At 44.6% G+C, this 22,062-nt stretch overlaps 1 protein-coding gene across 1 annotated transcript in view; it reads left to right on the top strand.

Moving 5' to 3' along the window:
* The window catches only part of LOC126235237 (kinesin-like protein KIF19), a 605,478-nt gene that overhangs the window by 424,078 nt on the left and 159,338 nt on the right, over nt 1-22,062 (top strand). The window contains exon 6 of the mRNA XM_049943969.1: nt 16,730-16,990. Coding sequence (XP_049799926.1) covers nt 16,730-16,990 — 261 coding nt within the window. The remainder of the gene's footprint in view (nt 1-16,729; nt 16,991-22,062) is intronic.

Here is a 22,062-nt window from a genome sequence, read left to right as displayed (position 1 = left end):
TTTTAGTGTATTGTGAATAAAGTTTGCAATGGATAAATTCGTTACCAAAAAAGGCGCGCTTGGAAGCTGATGATACTGCAACCCAACCTCTAACCATTATTGTGTCGTCAATTGCTTCGTCGTCTTCAGGAGAGAACCGTTCATAGCAGAAACCTGGACAATCCTGAAAGGGAAGATCATTTCAGAAGTCTTGGTTGATTAAATGTACATGGCTAGAATATGAAGCATCTACCGAAAAAGTTTTTGCAAAACCTGCAAAGATACAGATGCTAAAAATCTATTACAATTTTCTTCAAGAAAAGAAGATGCATTTGCTTCCGTAGAGTTTTCTAACTGGAAAAGGGCTTTGGAAAAATTCTGTCTTCATGAAAATACATTTACTCATATAGAAAATGTTCTGAAACTAAATTTTATCACTAACTGAAGTGTGGCCTCCCAATTGAAAGAACAGTTGGATAGTGATATGAAGAAAGGCCATTTAGCTCTTGAGACACTTTTTACTACCATGCAATTTCTATGCTAACAAGGACTAGCAATTAGAGAGCACGCAGATGTAAACTCAAATATTTTTCAATTGTTGGAACTCCAAAAGAATGACATACCTGAATTTAAAGATTGGTTAGGGCGTTCGGGGTATAAGTGGACGCCCATGATATTCAAAACGAGATCATTGATCTTCTAGGAAAGTTTGTGTTGGGAAAAGTATTGACTTCAATCAAGAAGACTGAACATTTTTCTATTATGTTTGATGAAACAAGTGATTCTTCGATTCATAAACAAGTGTCATTTTGTATTAGTACTGTCGATGACTCCTTAATCATCAACGAAGTCTTTATTGGCTTTTACGAGACCCACAACGCTGAATCACAAACTCTGTTTAGTATTTTAAAAGACGTTTTTGGTCGTCTTGATTTGCCCTAGACCACTCGGCCACCCCGCGCGCAAACAGGATTACATGGGATGGCAGAAGTCGCAAAGGAATTGTGAACAGAATACAACAGGCCAAAATTGCATTTAATTTAAGAAAGAACTTACTCATCAGCAAGAACATCTGTCTATAAGTAACAAAACAGAATATGAAAGCATTTGTTTGAAGTGTGGCCCTATACGGGTCTGAAAATTGGACAACAGGAAAACAAGAGAGAAGGCGACCAGAAGCAATGGCGATTTGGTGCTACAGAAGGTGATGATGATCAGCTAGAGAGACAGAGCTACCAACTAAGAGGTGCTGAGAAGAGTACAGAAAACCAGATCGCCGGCCGGGGTGGTTGAGCGGTTCTAGGCGCTACAGTCTGGAACCGCGCGACCGCTATGATCGCAGGTTCGAATCCTACCTCGTGCATGGATGTGTGTGATGTCCTTAGGTTAGTTAGGCTTAAGTAGTTGTAAGTTCTAGGGGACTCATGACCTTAGAAGTTAAGTCCCATAAAAAAAAAAAAAAAACAACCGATCTCTGTGTAGTCGCATCCAAATAAGAAGAGAGAAACTAGTGCGACACGTTCTAAGGCACAATAACGTCATTGCAACAATAGCAGAAGTATCCATTGAGGGAAGAAATCGCTGGAGATACCCAGGATGTCATACATGCAGCAGATTGCGAATGATGCAGGATGGATTACGTACTCGGAAATGAATAGAAAGGCAGACAGAAGAGGGGAATGACACAGTGCTACAAACCAACCTCAGGGTTGAACACTAAAGAGAGAAGCTGTAAGAAAAAAGTTACAGATATTGGATGTAAGGGCAACATATCGTTTGTAGAGAGAAGATTTTGTACACAGTAATGGACTTTTTGCGGTCATACGCTCGTATTATGCGAATATCCTTGTTAGCTAAAGTTGCAGGTGCTGCTTTGAATGCTCATATCGTGTTTATGATAATGTTTGAAACCACCATTTCCTATCACGTATTCCTTATTGTGGTTGGTTCAGGCGAATAACAGGTAGATCACAGCTACCGTTCTGTAGATATTGTTGTCAACTATACCTCCATCTATATTTTGTAAATCACTGTTAAGTGCATAGCAATGTGTACGCCAGACCGTACCAGTTATTAGGGCTTTTCCAGTTCCATTCACGTATGGAACGCGGGAAGAATGATTGCTTACATGTCCCGGTGCGCCCTGTATTTAATGTTGCCTTCTCGATCCTTATGGGAGTGATTTATTCCCACTGGCAGAGGATTCAACGGACCACTTTCACTCTGTTTTCCTAACGTTCCATTCTCTAACAGCGGGCGGGAAAGACTTACATGTTTCCGCGGGAGCTCCGTTTTCTCTCATTTTATTACGACGGTCAAGAGAGCCAACAAAATATTTTCGCATCGGAGGAAAAAGCTGGAGATTGAAATTTCGTGAAAGAATTTCACCGCATCGAGAAACACTTCTGTTTTAATGATTTCCACTGCAATTCATTTATCATATTCGTGACACTCTCTCCCGTATTTCGTGATAACACAAAACGAGCTGCTCTTCTTTGAACTCTCTCGACGTCCTCCGCCAATTCCATCTGTTAATTATCCCATATGGCACTACGATACTCTAGAAGAGGGCAGACAAGCGTAGTGTAGGCAGTCTCTTTAGTGAATCTGTTGCGTCTTCTAAGTATTCTGCTACCGAAACCCAGCCTTTGGTTCTCCTTCTCCACAACATTAACTATGTGATCGTTCCAATTTAAATTGTTTGTAACTGTGATCCCTACGTATTTAGTTGAATTGACAGCCTTCATATTTGTGTGATACTTCGTGTAGAAGAAACTTAACGGATTAAAGGAATCCATTAAATTTCTGATGGTGGTATGTGGCCCAGGTACTGGAAACTAGGAACAAGGGAAGGAGCGGAGGTATCCGTACGTTCGATGACATCGGGGAAGAGGGAATAATCAAATTGGGGATCATCTGGAATGGAAAAGACATTGGATAGATGGGAGGCAAAGTGGTAGGACGGTTCCCAGTAAGACGATGGAAAGCAGACCAGTACTTGGAAGAGTCGCGCGGACTGTAGCGCCTAGAACCGCTCGGCCCCACCTACCGGCCAGATTATTGGGAGCGTGACGTTGAGTTGCGTGCATGTTTGTCACCAGACACGGGGTTTCTTCGCAGTAAGCATGCTACGGATGTGTTGTTGTAATTGCCGGTGGCAGGTGAGTGTGTCCCAGTCACGACCGCGAAGGAAGGATCGGTAGAGGCGACGGGATTCATGAAGGAGAAGGATGGCCTGTGGAGGAAGGGCTGGGCGGTGGGGGTGGATGGCTCTGGTAGGGATATGGGTGGCTACGAAGTCAGACAAGGTCTGGTGAAGGATGGCAGCAGTTCAGGAGATGTCATCGAGAGATAGGAGGGTACGGTCGTGGTGTTTTTCCTGGCTGTGTATGGAGTCCCAGTAGGCATCCCAATTGGTGCAGGAATAATTGTGGCCAAGTTTAGGAGAAATAACATGGCGAGGAATGGGGCAGGGATGACGACCATCAGAGATAGTGAGGAGGACGGGGGCATTGTCGCTGCCAATTAGGTCAAGGACTTCCATGGCAATGCACCCAATGAGGTTGGGAGAGGCTAGGATCACGTCAGGAGTGGTGATAGATTTCGGTCAGGTCTGTTGTGGGAGGGGAACCAGGTCTCACTGGAGGGTGGTGATAAACTGATGCCACCGCTGGAGTTCAGCAGGAGCATGGCTGTGGATATTGACATCTGTGGCAATCACGTTGGTGGAGAAGATGCAGTCAGTGTGGGCCAGGAAATCGTACTGGATGGGGGTATGAGGGCAGCTGTAAATGGTGGCACATGTGACGGTAAGGGTGGGGACGAAGAGGCAGAGGGTGAGATTCTTGGCAGGGTCATTGAGGAGAGGTTGGGGCTGAACAGGGAGGTGCTGGAGGTGGCCAATAGCAAGCCTGCCATGTACTATGGGGTACGGGTTATCAGTGCGGTGGAGGGTGTAAGGGGCTGTGGAGACAGAGATACGGGGTTATAGGAGGGTTTCATTTAGGATGAAGGCATCCATGCAGTGTCGATTGAGAGTGTGGAGGAAGAGGAGTTTGTAGGTGGGTGAAAGTGAAGTGGGCCTGGTTGTGGGAGTAGGTGGCAAAGGTGGTAAGATGGAAGATGGAATGGGCATGGCCTAGAGGGCGATTTGGGAAATGGTGTGGGGCCATTGAAAGGGATGGATGTTTTGGAGGTCAATGGTGACAAGCCAGATGATGTCCCCTGCAGGAGGAGGAGGGCGGAGTGAGTTGTTGAGGTGGATGGGATCATCGATGGGGTGGGCAGGGATGGTGAGCTCAGGGGTGATGGGAGGAGGATTTGCTTTACATTTCAAGTAGTAGGTAGGATGGGGTTCATTACAGGTGTTACAGGAGGGGGGAGAGGCGAGGTTGGGGCAGTTCTTCAGGAAGTGGGAATCTTTGCAGTGGAGAGAGGTAGGGGGCCTCTTGCAGGCAGCAGTGGTATGGTCATTGTACTTAAGGCAGCGTTGGCAGTTATAGAATTGGAGGAGGGAATGGGAGGGGTCAACTTTGTGACATCTATTGTAGATGAGGGTTCCCTCTTTAAGGAGGTGGTCGATGGAGGAGGAGGAGGATTCTGTGAATAGGCGCATAAGGTAAGTTGACCTGGCATCGATAAAGATGCAACAGGCCAAGAGGATTTCAATGTCGGGGTGGGAATATTAGTTCCACCAACACCTCAGCCTCCATGATCATGGGGCTAAGCTTCGTGATCATGGCAGTGAAGGTCGGTGTATGTCGGGAAAGTTGAGGCTGTCAGGAAGAGGACGGGTGTGGTAGGAGATAAGGGAGGCTTGTGGGCCAAATTGAATACATGGGATCTTGGAGAGGAGATCGGTGTGGAAGAAAGCATTGGGGGATTTAATAAGGACCAAGTCCTTTCAAGGAATAAGAAGGGAGATGGGGTATTAGGGAAGTATTTATGGATGGCCAGGGAGAGGGTGCAGACATTGAAGAATTGAGAGTCAGAATTGGAGAAGAGGAAGGTGTGGGTGGAAGGGGTTGTAGGGGTGGGGGCTGGGGCCATGGCCATAGGGGTGGGTGGGTCATGGGGATGAGGGGTTTTCTTTGTGGAGAGGGTAGGGGCAGGGTAAAAATTAGGGCGTTTGGTAGGTGTCTTGGACAGGACAGGGTGGGAAGGGGCCTGGGGGATGGGTAGCACGGGGGAGGTGGTGGGGGGCAAGTCCTCCCTGATGGGTGGGTGAGGCAGGGGGTGGGGGCGTGGGTGTTGCAGAGACTGTGGCACAGCAAGCAGAAATCCGTGCTGGCTGGGAGCTGTCGTAGGTGGTGCAGTGAGTGGTGGTTAAGTCTGAAGATGGCAATGAGGTGACAGCTAAGGGTGAGGGAGAGTTGGGGGAAGTGAAAACGAAAACAGCACAAGATTGGGACGGACAGGGAGGGATGGGAGGACGGGGATGGAGTCTGTGGATGAGCTCCATGTGATGCTGGTTGGAGCAGCTGAGGGGGAGGTGAAAGTGATGGAGGTGGTAGGATGGGTCATGGCAGCGGTGGTGTGCAAGTGGGGGTGGCAGCTGCAGCGAGGACAGTGGTGGCGGCAAAAGACTGTGGCGATGATGGCACAGCAGCGGTGGCGGTGACGGGGGAGCCCTCAGAGCGAAGGGCGGGCAGTGGCGACTTGACCAGGGTGGGGTGGCAGCCCTCTGGCAGGTGGTGAAGGCGGTCCGACGGCTGGCGGCGGCGGCTGGGACACAGAAGGCGGCATACAGATGACTTCAGCAGCAGCATGAGCGGGGGCCGCTTTCAGGTACATTGATTTCACCCCAGGCAGTGTAATCTTCTCACTTGGAATCAAGGGGATCCAACCCTTGAGAATGTACTACAGTCTTCACAATCGACGATGAGGTGCTTTATGGTTATCGGTGCCTCAAAGGGATCACTCTGTGATAACAACCAAAACTTTATGTACCATATCTCATTCAGAATCCCATAAAATAGGTTTTCTCTCAGCATAACTGTAGCTTATACTGCCGTCCCACCTAATTTTAGTATATAGTGTATGAATTCACATACTTGTGGAGCGTGCTGCCACCTAGCGGGATTTATGGCGAACATAGATAGAAGTCTGCTGCAGTATTGCTACCAACTGGTGGCACTGATGTACACTAGTAGTTGAGTGGTAAGGACTGGCAGTGCAGGCCATGAAGTGTGCACATTGTTCATCAAATCCGTATGCGTTTGTCACGCAAGGCAGTTACGTGACGCCAGTTGCACATGCGCAGAAGCTCCTTAAAACGTGCACAAGTGAAGGCGTGTGCACGACCATGATGCCAAGTCCCACCGAGGGAGCAATACGTAACACACCATGGTAGATTTAGTGCCGTGTATTTCAGATTACCGCATCTACATAACTTTTAACGCATTCAAAGAAAAATAACCAATAAATCCGCAAGGTGTCAAAATTTAGGGTGTTCGCACGCTCTTGTGTTCTGACGCAGCAGCCGCCGTTTGTCCTTATCCATACAAAAACGGAGCAATTATACACTGCACAGTTACTAAAACTGGGGTTGCAATATATCCCTAGATTCAGCACTTCAGGTTTGTTCTAAAATCCTTATTGGTAGGTTTCAATGGGATAGTTAGCGTCTGTCTTCAAGTGTCTGCTAGTTCAGTTTTTCCAACATCTTTGTGACAGTCTCCCAAGTGTGAAACAAAACTGTGACCATTTGTATCGCCCTTCTACGTATATGTTCAATATCACCTGTTACTCCTATTTGGTATTGGTTCCACATGCTTGAGCAATAGTTTAGGATGAGTCGCTTGAGTGTTCTGTATGCAGTCTCTTTCTATCAACGAACCACTGTCCTCCACCTGCTTTACCTATGACTGAGCCTATGCATCCCTGCAAGCTGTTACACCCAGGTATTTCTATGAATATTATAGTCACAGGACAGTTCGTTTTCTTTCCTCTTGTGAAGAGTAAATTTTACATTGCTCAACAGTTAAAGCATTTTGCCAATCTTCGCACCTCTTTAAAATTTTATCAGGACATGACTGAATATTTGTGCAGTTTCTTTAATTCAGTACTTCATTATAGCTAACTGCATCGTATGCGTAAAATCTGTGATCACAATTAAAATTGTCTGCATCGTCATTAATATACAACATGAACAGCTAGGGTCCTAGCACACTTCCCTGGGGCACACATGAAGTCGTTTCTACATCTATCGATGACTGTATCCAAGATAGGCTAATTTGCTGCGTACTTTCTACTGAAAAATCCTCAACCCACTCGCAAATTTTAACTGATACGGCTGTGCTTTTGATAACTGACGTCGATATAGATTGAGAAAAATCTCATTTCTGAGAGAATGAAGGAGGAAACTGACCGTGGATTTCCAAAGGACTAGTACTAGCATTCGCCTTAATCGATTAAGTGAAACCACAGAAAGCCTAAATCTGATTGACAGGACGAACTGAATGGGAGTCTACTGCCATCTGGTCAGTAAATAGTCCGAGTGACTGCTCCTGAGAGGAGTAGTGACGGATGTACAGAGAGCTTCCGTTGTTTCTATTACATTTGTCCGATGCTTGTATCTGGATCTTTCCTTAAGTTATTGCATTGAATACGTTCAAGAGCGGTATGAGGATTGCAAGAGTCTGGGAGGTAGAAGGGATGCTCATGAATCGAAAGTAACTAATGTTATTTTCTATAGTGATTGGAAGTGAAGAAGAGAGAGTAAATATTTTCTAAGCATAGGATATTTCCAGAGATGACGTTGAATGAATTAATACAAAGCAAATACTTGCGAATTTCTTGTGTGGAGGTTTTAGGCTTCATGAATTTAGTACCGGATGGTTGCCAACTCTAAATGTATGCCATCTGCATATTCACCCTGCTAAAACTTGTGTTGTACGCTGTTTTGGAAAGAGATCCGTTGTTCTCGGTGAAGCTTATGGGGCTGATGCTGTGTTTAAGCTGCAGCTGTCAGTGCTGTTTCCTCTGTTCTTTTCGTGTCTATAGGACTTTATGCTGGTTGTGGCACTGCTAACAATTTTGTCAGCCCAAAAGTAATGGTACCGTGCTTTATTGAAGTTCAGAGCCAGCCAGCTGTGTGCCAAGAGTTGATTCCTCCATAACATGACTTGCTGCATCATTATTTTATGACCTGAATCTGGTACAGCTAAAGGCACGTTATTAATGTAAACGATGCACCAAAGCGGCTCTAGAGTGGAAGCCTGAGGAACAGTCAACGTTACAGTACAAATGCTAGCTCATTCCCTGTAGTGTGACGGTATAACGCACTCTTCAGATTCCTACAGCTCAAAGAAGTTTGAAATCTACTTAATTTATTACCATTAATACCGTAATATTCCGATTTATTTTACTAAGTGTTCTGTGCTACAAAATCAGAAGGAACTGCAACGTCTATATCTGTATTACAATAAGAAACCATATTTACTACGACATTTAGCGATATTCTTGACGAAAAGCTTGCCACGTGTGCTTGTAGCAATGAGTCGCATTGGGCGCACCAATCTAATGACAGGCGGTGAACATCAAGGATCTTTACTACATCCTTCCTTGTGTGACGGTAGGTTACCACCCCGCTTTTTGAACTATATGGGTATAACATTTAACAAGTCTCTTTTTTATTTTTATACAATTTGCTTACCGTATCATTAACTAGTTTTCAAGCAATTGCAGCTTCATCATCAGATGGAACGTGTTACAAGAACATTATATGGACTATGTGCAGTTAGAAGCTGCGGTCACGTTGCTGGCGCAAATAACGGAAATTCAGTAATGATGTATTTATGAAACGTAAACGTCGTTATGCTTCATGTTACTTACACTGCATCGTCGTACAGATGACAAATTCATTCTAATAATCCACATTATTGCCAGATTACGTGTGTATGCATGTACATGGTGTCAAAATGTGCAATTCAGAACGAATTTTTCATCCATACCACAATGCACTGCAATGTAAGTAACCTAAAACACAACGACCTATACGTTTTAATGTGTTAGTAGTTCAGGCGGATAACAAAGACAATCAGATACCAACAAAAATATAACTCATTAACAAAAATAATTACAATATATACGCTTAATATATGAGATCTCTGTAACTTTGAACTGCTGTAGGTGCTTCTGTCATGCTGTGTTACATACGCTCTAAGACAAAAATGGCGCACCACATGGATTATCCGAATGGGACGGAAATCGGTAGTTGTGTTGTAAATGTACAAAAATAAATAAAATGAAATAAAATTGAAATTTCAGAAAAAAAGTGTATTATTTACTCAAGAGAAAGATCTTCACAAATTGAGCGTGTTTGTAACGCGCTGGTCCACCTTTGACCGTTATGCAAGCAGTTCTTCGGCTTGACATTGATTGATAGAGTTGTTGGATGTCCTTCTCGGGTACATCATGCCCAATTCCGTCTAACTGCTGAGTTTGGTAGTCAAAATCCTAAGATGGTTGCAGGGTGCTTGCACATAATGCTCCAAACATTCTCAATTGGAGAGAGATCCGGACATCTTTCTGACCAAGGCAGCATTTGGCGGGAACGAAGACATGCAATATAAACCTTCGTCGTGTGTGGGCAGGCATTACACTATGCAACAATGAAAATGTAAATCGAATGAAAATAGCCAATTCCTATCAATTCTAGTGTGCTGATCGCCAATATCACAAAGACAATTCAAAATTATCTCTAGTTTTCATTTTACACTGTTTTATTACGATGAGATAATTATATACGGATATTTATGTTAAGTTTAAAACCAAATGTTATAATGGTTTATCGAAGTCATAATAACTAGTAACAATGCATTGTATTATTGTCCCTGGTCTTACATGTGTGCAATATTTTGGATATAAAATTTTTGATACCAATTCTTTTGTGTCCCTCCTCTTCAACTTCAGTGACTTTATTAATGCATGTAATAATTTTTGCACATTTGTTTCCAGATTAACTACCAATTGTTCACGTTGACTGCTATTGAAGTGAACAAAAATGCCACGACTTTGTGTTAACAGTGCTGACAGATTTTGCTATGTGTATGGAGAAGTGACATTTTCTACACAAAAACAGCGAGTAACTCCATTGATTGAAAAAGCTTGCAGTTGTTATTTTTAGTGCAAAATAGGTGATCAGGATAAACCCTGGGCTCCACATGTGATCTGCAACACTTGTGGCAGCTACCTCATGAATTGGATGCATGGGAAAGGACGTTCAGTGTCCTTTGCAGTGCCCACGATCTGGCGTGAGCCAACTAACCATGTCACTGACTGCTACTTTCGTATGGTTCCTTCTATCAAGAAGGCTAAAAAGTGTTCAAATGGCTCTGAGCACTATGGGACTTAACTGCTCAGGTCATCAGTCCCCTAGAACTTAGAACTACTTAAACCTAACTAACCTAAGGACATCACACACATCCATGCCCGAGGCAGGATTCGAACCTGCGACCGTAGCGGTCGCGCTGCTCCATACTGTAGCGCCTAGAACCGCTCGGCCACTCCGGCCGGCTATCAAGAAGGGAACATCTAAGAAGAAGAAGCGGACAGTGATCTATCCTAACATTCCACCTGCCATACGTCCAGTTCTGCATGGGCAAGGATTGACAATACCTGAACCACCGACAAAGTACGAGATTACTTGTGATGGGGATTCTGAATGTCCTAAACCACGTACATCACAAGGTCCAGAGTTTCTTCCAAATACAGGCTGTTACAAAAAGGTACGGCCAAACTTTCAGGAAACATTCCTCACACACAAATAAAGAAAATATGTTATGTGGACATGTGTCCGGAAACGCTTAATTTCCATGTTAGAGCTCATTTTAGTTTGGTTTTCCACCTACGCTCAATGGAGCACGTTATCATGATTTCATACGGGATACTCTCTACCTGTGCTGCTAGAGCATGTGCCTTTACAAGTACGACACAACATGTGGTTCATGCACGATGGAACTCCTGCACATTTCAGTCGAAGTGTTCGTACGCTTCTCAACAACAGATTCGGTGACCGATGGATTGGTAGAGGCGGACCAATTCCATGGCCTCCACGCTCTCCTGACCTCAACCCTCTTGACTTTCATTTATGGGGGCATTTGAAAGCTCTTGTCTACGCAACCCCGGTACCAAATGTACAGACTCTTCGTGCTCGTATTGTGGACGGCTGTGACACAATACGCCATTCTCCAGGGCTGCATCAGCGCGTCAGGGAGTCCATGCGACGGAGGGTGGATGCATGTATCCTCGCTAACGGAGGACATTTTGAACATTTCCTGTAACAAAGTGTTTCAAGTTACGCTGGTACATTCTGTTGCTGTGTGTTTCCATTCCATGATTAATGTGATTTGAAGAAAAGTAATAAAATGAGCTCTAACATGGAAAGCAAGCGTTTCCGGACACATGTCCACATAACATCTTTTCTTTCTTTGTGTGTGAGGAATGTTTCCTGAAAGTTTGGCCGTACCTTTTTGTAACACCCTGTATATCATCAACTGATAATCCACAAAAATTGTCTCAAAATGAGTTACATGATCTCATTATAGATTTGGAGCTCTCTAAAACTAAGCCTGAGATTTTAGCATCAAGATTGCAGCAGCGCAATTTCCTGGAAAGGAATGTAAATGTTTCATTCTGCCGCAGAAGAGAGCAATAATTCACTCCTATTTTTAATATACAAGATAGTCTTGTGACATATGTAGACATAAATGGTCTAATGAAGGCGCTCAGAATTAATTGCAATCCTGATGAGTGGAGACTCTTTATTGATTCGTCAAAGTTGAGCTTAAAAGCAGTTCTTTTACATATTTGTAATGAGCTTCCTTCTATTCCAGTTGTGCATAGTGTGCATATGAAAGAGTCATACCAAAACATGAAAATTTTACTAGAATCCATCAAGTATAACGACTCTCAATGGCAGATATGTGGTGACTTGAAAGTGGTTGCACTTCTATTAGGTATGCAGTTATGGTATACTAAATATTGCTGCTTTCTCTGAGAATGGGATAACCGAGCTCGTGCATCTCATTACAGTAAACATGAATGGCCCAGCAGAAAATATCTTCAATCAGATATAAAGAACATTAAGACTGAACCTCTAGCAGACCCTAAACTGATTCTGCTCCCGCCCTTGTACATCAAGTTGTGTCTCATGAAAAACTTTGCCAAGGGAATGACCAAAGATGGTGACGCGTTTAAGTACTTAAGACAAAAATCCCCTTACTTAAATGTTGCCAGAGTAAAGGAGGGCATCTTTATAGGCCCACAGATTCGAGAGCTTTATGGAGGCCATACTTTTGATGGAATCGTACAAGGTGATGAGAAGCAAGCATGGGAATGCCTTAAGACAGTCTGTCTACAGTTCTTAGGGAACAAACGAGCAATAAATTACAAGGAGATTGTGGATAGCATGTTGTCATCTTATGAAAAACTTGGTTGCAACATTTCATTGAAAATGCATTTCTCACGTTGTCATATTGACCTCTTTCCCAAAGATTGTGGTGCAGTAAGTGATGAACATGGGGAGCGGTTTCATCAAGATATTGCCACATTTGAGAAGAAATATGCCGGAAAGTGGAGCCCTACTATTTTAGCAGATTACAGCTGGACTGTCATGAGGGATGTTCCCGAGTATGCGTATAAACGTAAAGCCAAGCGAAAACGATGATCTTCTGAATTTATCTCTGAACAAAATATGTAATTGTATATACTGTACATATGGACATTTAACATTTGTAATCCTTCATATACATTTGTGATCAATTAATTTATATATTTTCTTTTGTGCTTTACACAGATCTGGTACAAAGTAGACTTACAAAGTATTTTCATTCATGAAATATCTTCATTTTCTCTTAATATTTTGCTTTTGTACTTCCAGAATGGCACTGAAATGCAACACATAACATAATTCAAGTAATTATTCACTTAAAATTTATTATGCTGAATACTGGAACGTGAATGCATGTTTAGTTAGTGACTTATTTATACAAAAACGTAGATTACCTTTTCTTAAAAAAAAAAAAAATTAGAGCTGAAGATTTATGAAGATGGTGCTTTTGTATCATTTTATACTGAAATAAAAATAACTAACTCAAAATCATACAGTTTACACACTTTCACTTCAAATTTGTTGTACAGTGTTATTTCCTGAAATGTAAACCCAGGATGGCTTACCACGAAGGGCAACAGAATGGGATGTAGAATATTTCACCATACCGGTATGCTGTGAAGGTGCGACAGATGGCAACCAAAGACGTTCTGCTGTGAACAGAAACGGCAGCCCAGACTATCACTAATGGTTGTCAGGCCATATGGCGGGCGCCAGTCAAGTCAGTATCCCACTGCTGTCCAGGCAGCCTCCAGACAAGTCTTTGCTGATCAACAGGCCTCAGTTCAAGGCAGGATTCATTGCTGAAGACAGTTCTACTGTCAGCAATGAGATTCCAGACCGATGACATGCTTGGAGATGCCCCAAACAGAGGTGGAATACCAGCCTCACTGTCACCAGCCATGCAGCTGAACAACCAGGAGTGATAGTGTAGGATGACATTTCTTTTCATGGCAGTACCCCATCCAGGGCACCCTTACAGCACAGGGATACGTCGAAGATATTCTATGCCCCGTTTTGTCGCCCTTCATGGGAAGTCATCCTGGGCTTACATTTTAGCAAGATAATATCTGTCTGCTTACGACGAGAGTTTCTACAACTTGTTTTTGTGCTTGTCAAACCCTACCTTGGGCAGCAACTCCGTCGGATCTCGGCCATATTGAGAACGTGTGGAGCGCTGTGGGCAGGGCACTCCGACCATCTACAGATATTAATGACGTAACGCGCCAATTAAACAGAATTTGGCACAATATGTCTCAAGAGATATGCAACACCTCTATCAATCAGTGCCAAGCCGAGTACCTGCTTACATACAGACCAGAGGTGGACCAACATGTTATCGACTTGCTCAGTTTGTGAAATTGTTTCTTGAATAAATCATCCAACTTTTCTGGAATTGTAATCATTTGTTTGTCTGTATACGTACATCACATCTACCAATTTCCATTCCTTATGGATTATTCCCCCAATTAGAGGAATGTTCCTGATAGAAACAAAGTAGTCTTGAATTAGAATAATATTCTTTATAGAAACAAAGTAGTCTTCAACGCCGATATAGTCAAATACGTACCTCACTAGTGGTAATGGTTAATAGTGTTATGCTACATCGGTGTGCTTTCTTCACTGTAGTCCTCTGTACTAAAGTTTACATGAGTTCGAAGATTCGCTGAGTTTGGGGGCACAGCTCTGACTGTGGGCGCTTAAAGAGATCATGTTAATACAGCATCTTTTGGTGGCTTGTAGGGGGGCACACCTCATTGAAGACAGCGAGTGATGGATGAACCGGCCCGTTCAGCGGCACACTGGTGGGAGGTTTAAAAGTATCGTATCCTGCATAGCTGTGAGTGGTGCTTGATATGCAGGGTGTGGTCGACGAAATTGCTGCTAATTTTCCATCATTTCCTCCAGTTTCGTTTATTTCTATATTGGATTTCGAGCCCCCCCCCCCCCCCCCCCCCGCAGAGAGTGTGGGGGGCGGGCTGGCAGCAACACAATACGCCGCTCTGCAGCCTACAGAAAAGTTAAAACAGAAGTAGGAGATATGAGAACAATAAAAGCAGGTGATAAAAAGGTGACTGTTAAAAACTGAAACGTGGGGAAAAAAATGTGAAGAAAATATAAAGACAAACAGTCATGATGCTGATTAAAACACATTGTAAATAAACAGGCACAATCAAAAAACATGGCGACAGTCTGGTTTCTGTTCGCACAAAATAAAAAACACAACTAGCAACAGTATGGTGGCTGTTCACAACACTGAAAGGGGATGCACAACACCGAACTCTCACTTAAAACAGCACTATAGAGGTGACACGGCGGCAGATGGGGGGAGGGAGGGACCCCGACTGATGAGGGGGAAAAGAAAAGGAGGAGACGAAATGAAAAAAAAAGGGGGAGCCGATGGGCGGAGGTGACATAGAAAAAGGGAGGGCTTGGTGGATGTGAAGAGTGGGAAATGCAGTGGAGGGGAGAGCAAAAGGACTCGGGGGGAGGGGGGAGAAGGGAGATGGAGTCAGAGGGTTAGACAGGGAAAAACAGAAAAACAGGATGGAAGGAGGGGGAGAGGGGACAGGGAGCCCAGGAAAAGGACAGAGGAAGGGAGGGGGAGGTGAGGATCAGAGTCGATAGGAGGGATAAATGGAGGGAGAGAGGGCATCATCCAGGAGGGGGAGTCGATGGAAGCCACCTCGGGAAAGGAGATGGATGGTGTAGAAGTGGAGGGTAGGGGAGGACATAACAGTGAAGGCGCGGCAGAGGGCGGGGGTTGGAGAGGAGAGGAGCAGAGCGGAACGGACCAACCAGGGAATGAGGGGGATGAAGTTGGCAGGAGGTGTAGAGGATGCGGATATGTTCGAGGAAAAGAAGCAGATGGGGGAAAGGAATTAGGTCGTAAGGATCCACGTGAGGGACCTTCCTCTAGTTTTTTTTTTCTTTATTGTTGTTTGACTCCTCAAAAAGGGGTGGGCTGGCAGTGGCACAATATGTCACTCTTCAGCCAAGAATGTTACAGAGAAAACATAGGCAAATGAGAAAACAACATGTAACATAGAGTGGTATAAAGTGATGAATTAACAAGAACAAAAATAGATGAGTAGAAATGGTAGATTTAAAAACAAAATAGACGAGAGCTATACACACATGCAGAGAATGAACAGTGTGAGTCGACACGAGAACAACGAAACACCACAGTGGGAACACCAATGAATGATTCTGGCGACAATGCTGGTGCTGGTGGAACCTAGCACCACATACGGCACTGGAGTAACACTGAAACCACAATGAAAACGTTACAAATCACTGCACCGAAGGGGACCTACCACCAGGTGAAGGGAGGAGGGGGGAAGAAAAGGGGGGAGAGAGACAGTAGGGGAGAACCAGGAAGGGGGTAGGAGGGGGCAGTGGAGGGGAGAAGGAAAGGACTGGAAGCCGAGGTGGGAGGGGTGAAAAGTAAAAGGAAGGTGTTCGCCAGGGGAAAAGGTGGAAGAAAGGAAGGGGGAGAGGGAGGGAGAGAGGGAGAGAGAGAGAGAGAGAGAGAGAGAGAGAGAGAGAGAGAGAGAGAGCCCTGAGGAGGGGGGGAGAAAGAAGGAGGGATTAGATCTGGTAGGATGGGTAGATGGAAGGCACGAGGACAGGATATCATCCGAGGAAAGGACATCATCCGGGAGGGTGAGTTGGCGGAAGTGTGGGGAGATGGAGACCAGGTGGAACACAATGATACAGGTGCAGCAGCAGGCTAGGGAGGGAGAGGATGGGAAAAACTAAAGGATGGGGGGGATCCAGTTTGCGGGAGACATATAGGATCCACATTCGTTCTAGGAACAGAAGGAGATGGGGAAAGGGAATCAGATCATAAAGGATCCGCGTGGAGGATGGGAGACGGATGCGATAAGCGAGGCGGAGTGCATGGCGCCTTCCTCCAGCACCAGGTTCAGATAATGTTCCTGCAACAACTACATCTCATAATGAGCCTGCAGTGGCTCGAAAAGTAATTAATGGTACAATAAATCGTAACAAAATAAAAAGAAAAGCGTCTGGTTGCACATTATAACCACATAAACCTCTAATTTAAATCACAGCTGCAGGTGGTCGCCCACAGCGGGTGCAGTGGATTTAGCAGCCTGCTCGTTCTCGTTGCAGAACCGCGGGCGGCGCCTGGCTGAGGGCGCTCACATCAACCGGTCGCTGCTGGCGCTGGGGAACGTGATCAGCGCGCTGGCGGCGGGCCGCGGCCGCTACGTGAACTTCCGCGACTCGAAGCTGACGCGGCTGCTCAAGGACGCGCTGAGCGGCAGCTGCCGCACCGTGATGCTGGCGCACGTCAGCCCGGCCGCGCGGCACCGCGACGAGACGCGACAGACGCTGCTCTACGCACAGCGCGCGCGCCGCATCTCCAACAAGGTCAGCGCGCCGCGCCCACTCAGCTCGCTGGTCAAGGTTCTGACGTTCGACCCCTCCATTTCTTCGAAGTGCACCCGTTCATTGTTTTGTACAGTTTTAGAGTGTTCATCCTTAACCATTTCTATATTACATTTGATATGACGATTACCTAAAAGAATGGGCATATGACCATTTAAAGCTCAGGCTTTCCTTTCATCGCCTTGTAAAGAACAATCAATTAAAATTTGTTTCTACAAAAATATTTCTTCACACGTGGAATATATGGTCAAGAACATCTGGACGCTTATTGTTGGACAATAATAGGGTATGTCGACTCAGGGCCCTTATCAAGGGTTGAACTCTGCTGGGGACACTTTCAGTGAGGTGCCTCAATGTCTTTCTTCAAGATCCAAAATCAGAGAAGGTAGCGATGCCACACGCTATGGTGCGGAACGAAGTCGACATTCTAACTCATCCCAAAGATGTTCCATTGGGTACAGTTTGGGAGTCTGGGCAGACAGTCCAGTTCAGTAACGTTATTGTCCACAAAGCCATTGCATTATAGACCTGCTTTCTGCCAGGCTGCATTGTCATGCTGACACAAACTATCCTCGTCCCCGAACTGCTCATCTACTGTACACAGTAAAGAATGATGTAAAATCCATTCATTTCGTTCAGAATTTAGCATCTGATTCCGCGAATCAAGTGGTCCACCCTTCACCACGGAAAATACTCCATTCCATAACACCACCACCTCTATACTTCACTGTTTGCACCGCATGTCATGGCAGACAACGTTCTACAGCAAAAAAAGGTTATGTAAAGTTATGATAAATTGAATATTTTCAATTTCAAACTTTCACCATACGATACATTCTGTCTCTGGCCCTTCCCATTCTTAATATCGCCGCTTGTGCTATACTTGAACCCAAAGAGTCTCGTTCCTAAGCCGGCCAGTCCATCCATCAGACTCGCTGGTCTGTTATCTTATAGCTACTTCCGTAGCAAATACAAAACTACAGGTTTATAGACCAATACTGAAATTAACTTATGTAAATAAAAGGAAATTCTGTATTATTTCTGTACAAGTGTGATAAGGAACCTTCTTCGCCGTAGTTATGATCACTACAAGTTGACACAACTTACAAATCTTCGTGTGGATTGCAATTACTGCCAATGTTTGCTAAATGACAGTACCGTAATACCGATATAACGGGTTTAATTTGAAATCATATGTGTTCGTACAAATAAAAATCATATTCGTTGGTAAAATCTCAGCAGTGGGCTTTCATGAAATCTGTGCCAGAACTTGAAGATGCTAACTGGGTGGCAGATTTAGGATTTTTGGTAGATTTGACTGTTCATTTAGATGACTTCAGCAGGAGTCTTCAAGTATAATGTTTCAAACAACAGACGCGTTTCAAATGAAACTGAAATTTAGGCAAGCACAAGTAATTGCAAACTTCTTTTTCATTTCAAAACGTTGGCCAAACATCATCCTAGAGGCAGGATGAAATACGCAATCATAACCGTCGATTTGATGCAAGAAATCGAAACTCGCCTTCAAGATTCTCGAAAAAATTTGTTGTATCTATGCGACACCTTATACAAACAATGTAGATACGTTGCAAGAAGATTTGCTGAGGAATACACAGAGGTGTAGTCTGACATCCAAGTAAAAGAAAAAATTGATCATGTATCTTTGTTGGTCTCTTACAAATCATTACTGCGCATAGACAAACGTCTCTTGCTGCACAGTAATGCATTACATATATTTTCGTTTGGAAGCACATACGTTTGGGAACAGTTTTTTTTTCTAGAGTAAAGCATACAAATACACTGAAGCGTCAAAGAACCTGGTATAGGCATGCGTATTCAAATACAGAGATAATGTAAACAGGCAGAAAACGGCGCTGCGGTCTAACGCCTGTATAAGACAACACATGTCTGGCGCAGTTATTAGATCGGTTACTGCTGCTACAATGGCACGTTATCAAGATTTAAGTGAGTTTGAACGTGATGTAGTCTGCGCACGACCGATGCGACACAGCATCTCTGAGGTAGCGATGAGTTGAGGATTTTCCCGTACGACCATTTCACGATTGTACCGTGAGTATCAGGAATTTGGTAAAACATCAAATATCCGACATCGCTGTGGCCGGTAAAAAGATTCTGCAAGAACGGGACCAACACGACTGAATAGAATCGTTCACTGTGACAGAAGTGCAAGTCTTACGCAAATTGTTGCAGTTTTCAATGCTGGTCCATCAACAACTGTCAGCGTGCGAAGGCCCACTCGTGTACCCTTGATGACTGCGTGACACAACGCTTTATGCCTCGCCTGGGCCCATCAACACCGACATTGGACTTTTGATGACTGGAAACATGTTGCATGGTCGGACGAGTCTCGTTTCAAATTGTATTGAGTGGATGCACGTATACGTGTATACGGTGACAATCTCGTGAATGCATGGATTCTGCATGTCAGCAGGGAACTGTTGAAGCTGGTGGAGGGTCTGTAATGTGTGGAGTGTGTGCAGTTGGAATGATACGGGACCCCTGATACATCTAGATACGACTCTGACAGGTGACAAGTACGTAAGCATCCTGTCTGATCTCCTGTATCCTGTGCATTGCGACGGACTTGGGCAATTCCAGCAGGACAATGCGGCACCCCACGCATCCATAATTGCTACAAAGTGGCTGTAGACACACTCTTCTGAGTTTAAACATTTCCACTGGCCACCAAAGTCCCCAGACATGAACATTCTTGAGCATATCTGGGATGCCTTGCAACGTGCTGTTTAGAAGAGATCTCAACCCACTCGTACTATTAGGGATTTATGGACAGACCGGCAGGATTGCAGCTCTACTTCAGACATTAGTCGAGTTCTTGCCACATCGAGTTGCGGCTGTTCTGGGTGCTCGCGGGCGCCCACACGATATTAGGCAGGTGCATCAGTTTGTTTGGCTCTTCAGTGTAGAATCGAAATCTCAGATCAGCACCTTGTATCACCCTTAGATATGCAACCACTTCCATCGGACATGCTATTGATACATCAGTTCCCAAAATTCAGAATCAAATGCCACATTAATTCTATAACTTTTAACTGCTTAGATATAAAATTATCAATGAAATCTCAGATATAAAATGTCAAGCTAAATTCCACCTTGCTATTTTAAAATAAAGAGTCATAATTTAATTAATTCTAAATCACTCATGTTTTAAGTGTATATCTCGGACCGTCCCTTCCCTTTTTTCGGTTGTTGTTAGTGTTAAGTATATTATGTGAGGCCCAAAAATACTCGTCTTGTTCCAGTGTGGCCCAGGTAAGGTAAAAGGCTTGACACCCATGTTCTGCATCCATTCACCAAATCTAAATCCTTCCATCGGATTGCCACAGGTCACAGTGTGAAAATCACTTGTTTCCGGTCGTCGACTGTCCAGTGGTGTCACTTTTTACACTACTTCAAGCTTCGCTTAATATTGCCTGCAGAAATGTGTGGCTTAGAGGAGCTACTTCATCACTGTGTCTTATTCTTTTTAATTCCATGTGCTCAGTCACTGTGCGAACTGGACTACGAATGTAGCACTTTTGCACTCGCAAGTGATTTCTTCCGCTGGTTTCATGCAATCTTTTTACTCCCCCCCTCCCCCGCCCTCCCCTCTACAACTATAGAAGACCTCCGTCTATCACTACACGAGGCATGCCTAGTCTTGGTTCAGCTGTGTTTGTTCCTTCGCTTTTCCACAGCACGGTCTCATCACATTGCTAACAGTCGACTTGGGCAGCTTCAGAAAGGTTCAAATGTCCCTGATGGATTTGTTACTCACTTCACATCCAATGACTGGTTCACATTCAAAGTCACTGAGGTTTCCTGATCAACCAATTCTGGTATTACTGCTTCTCTTCTAACAATGCAATAGTCCCCGGCTCCATTTATACTGGCGCATTCGCCTGTCGTGGCATCTATTGGCCGATTCTACATTACATAGGAGTTGCTGGATACTTTTGATCAGATAGTGTATCATATACACATGGGTCCTCGCGCCAGAGCAAAAGTCATCGCTCAAACCCATCAACCCGGAGTAAGACTTGCTTTAAGTTCCATAGATGGCGTGCGTAACGGTTGGCTAGCGGGGGGTGGGGATGGGTAGCCTGCATGCCACAGATGTCACACAGCCTAAGGTCTGCTGTTAATTGTATCGTGGCAGAAGTCTACTTCAAGCGCAGGTATGGGTTGCGATAACTGATAGTATTCTCTGTATATAACCACGGCTCTTTCCTCTATATGCATCAACTAAATCAATAACTCCTTCCTACCTTCCTTCACTGTAGCGACATCTACGATACTTCAAGGGCACTTTGAGATTAGGTTCCAACCGCACGCTTTCATAGTGTGACTGCACACGTGGCGAAGCCCCGCCTTGCTAGCTGTCGGGGAATGAAGACTCCTACGCCATCTGTTGGTGTTCTGTTAAGTCTGTACATTGTGCTGCCCTCTGCAGCGAATATATTTCGAGTAACTGCAAAATGGACGTGTGAGAATAAAGGTGTGTGTGAGCAGAAGTTTTACTGTGTCCTTGATTTCACTAGTGTGTAGCAACATTTTGGTGCCGAAACCCGGGAGAACATGAAGAGACAGAGTGCTACTACACATTAAAGAGGACTCGACGCCGGCGGAGATGGTTTTGAGCGACTTCAATCACAAAATCCGGTCACGTCACGCCACGTTCAGCTCACACAGATAAGTTGCGGCATTGCTCTGAAACTGTAGCAAAGGACACTGCGGGGCGATTGATTTGTATGTGATGTTACTTGGTGCATGTTTGTTGGTGGCAGAGCAATAGAGGGCAGTTGGCGTGTTATTTGCAAAGCACAAAGGGGACTTGCTAAAGTATTGGTAGACTGCAGCGCCATCTGTTAGCAACAGCGACCACTACTAAAGGTCGCGGAAGTTGAAAACTGCACGGTTGCGCCATCTGCTGAGAATTACAAACATCACTAGGGGGGCTGCTAACGGTTCACACTCCAGGACAGCGCCATCCCTTAGCGATAGTATCCAACATAGCGTCCTTGAACGCACTCTCG

Source organism: Schistocerca nitens, chromosome 2 (assembly GCF_023898315.1).
Source record: "Schistocerca nitens isolate TAMUIC-IGC-003100 chromosome 2, iqSchNite1.1, whole genome shotgun sequence".
In the NCBI taxonomy this organism is placed as follows: Eukaryota; Metazoa; Arthropoda; class Insecta; order Orthoptera; family Acrididae; genus Schistocerca; species Schistocerca nitens.
This window is presented reverse-complemented; position numbering and strand designations above follow the sequence as displayed.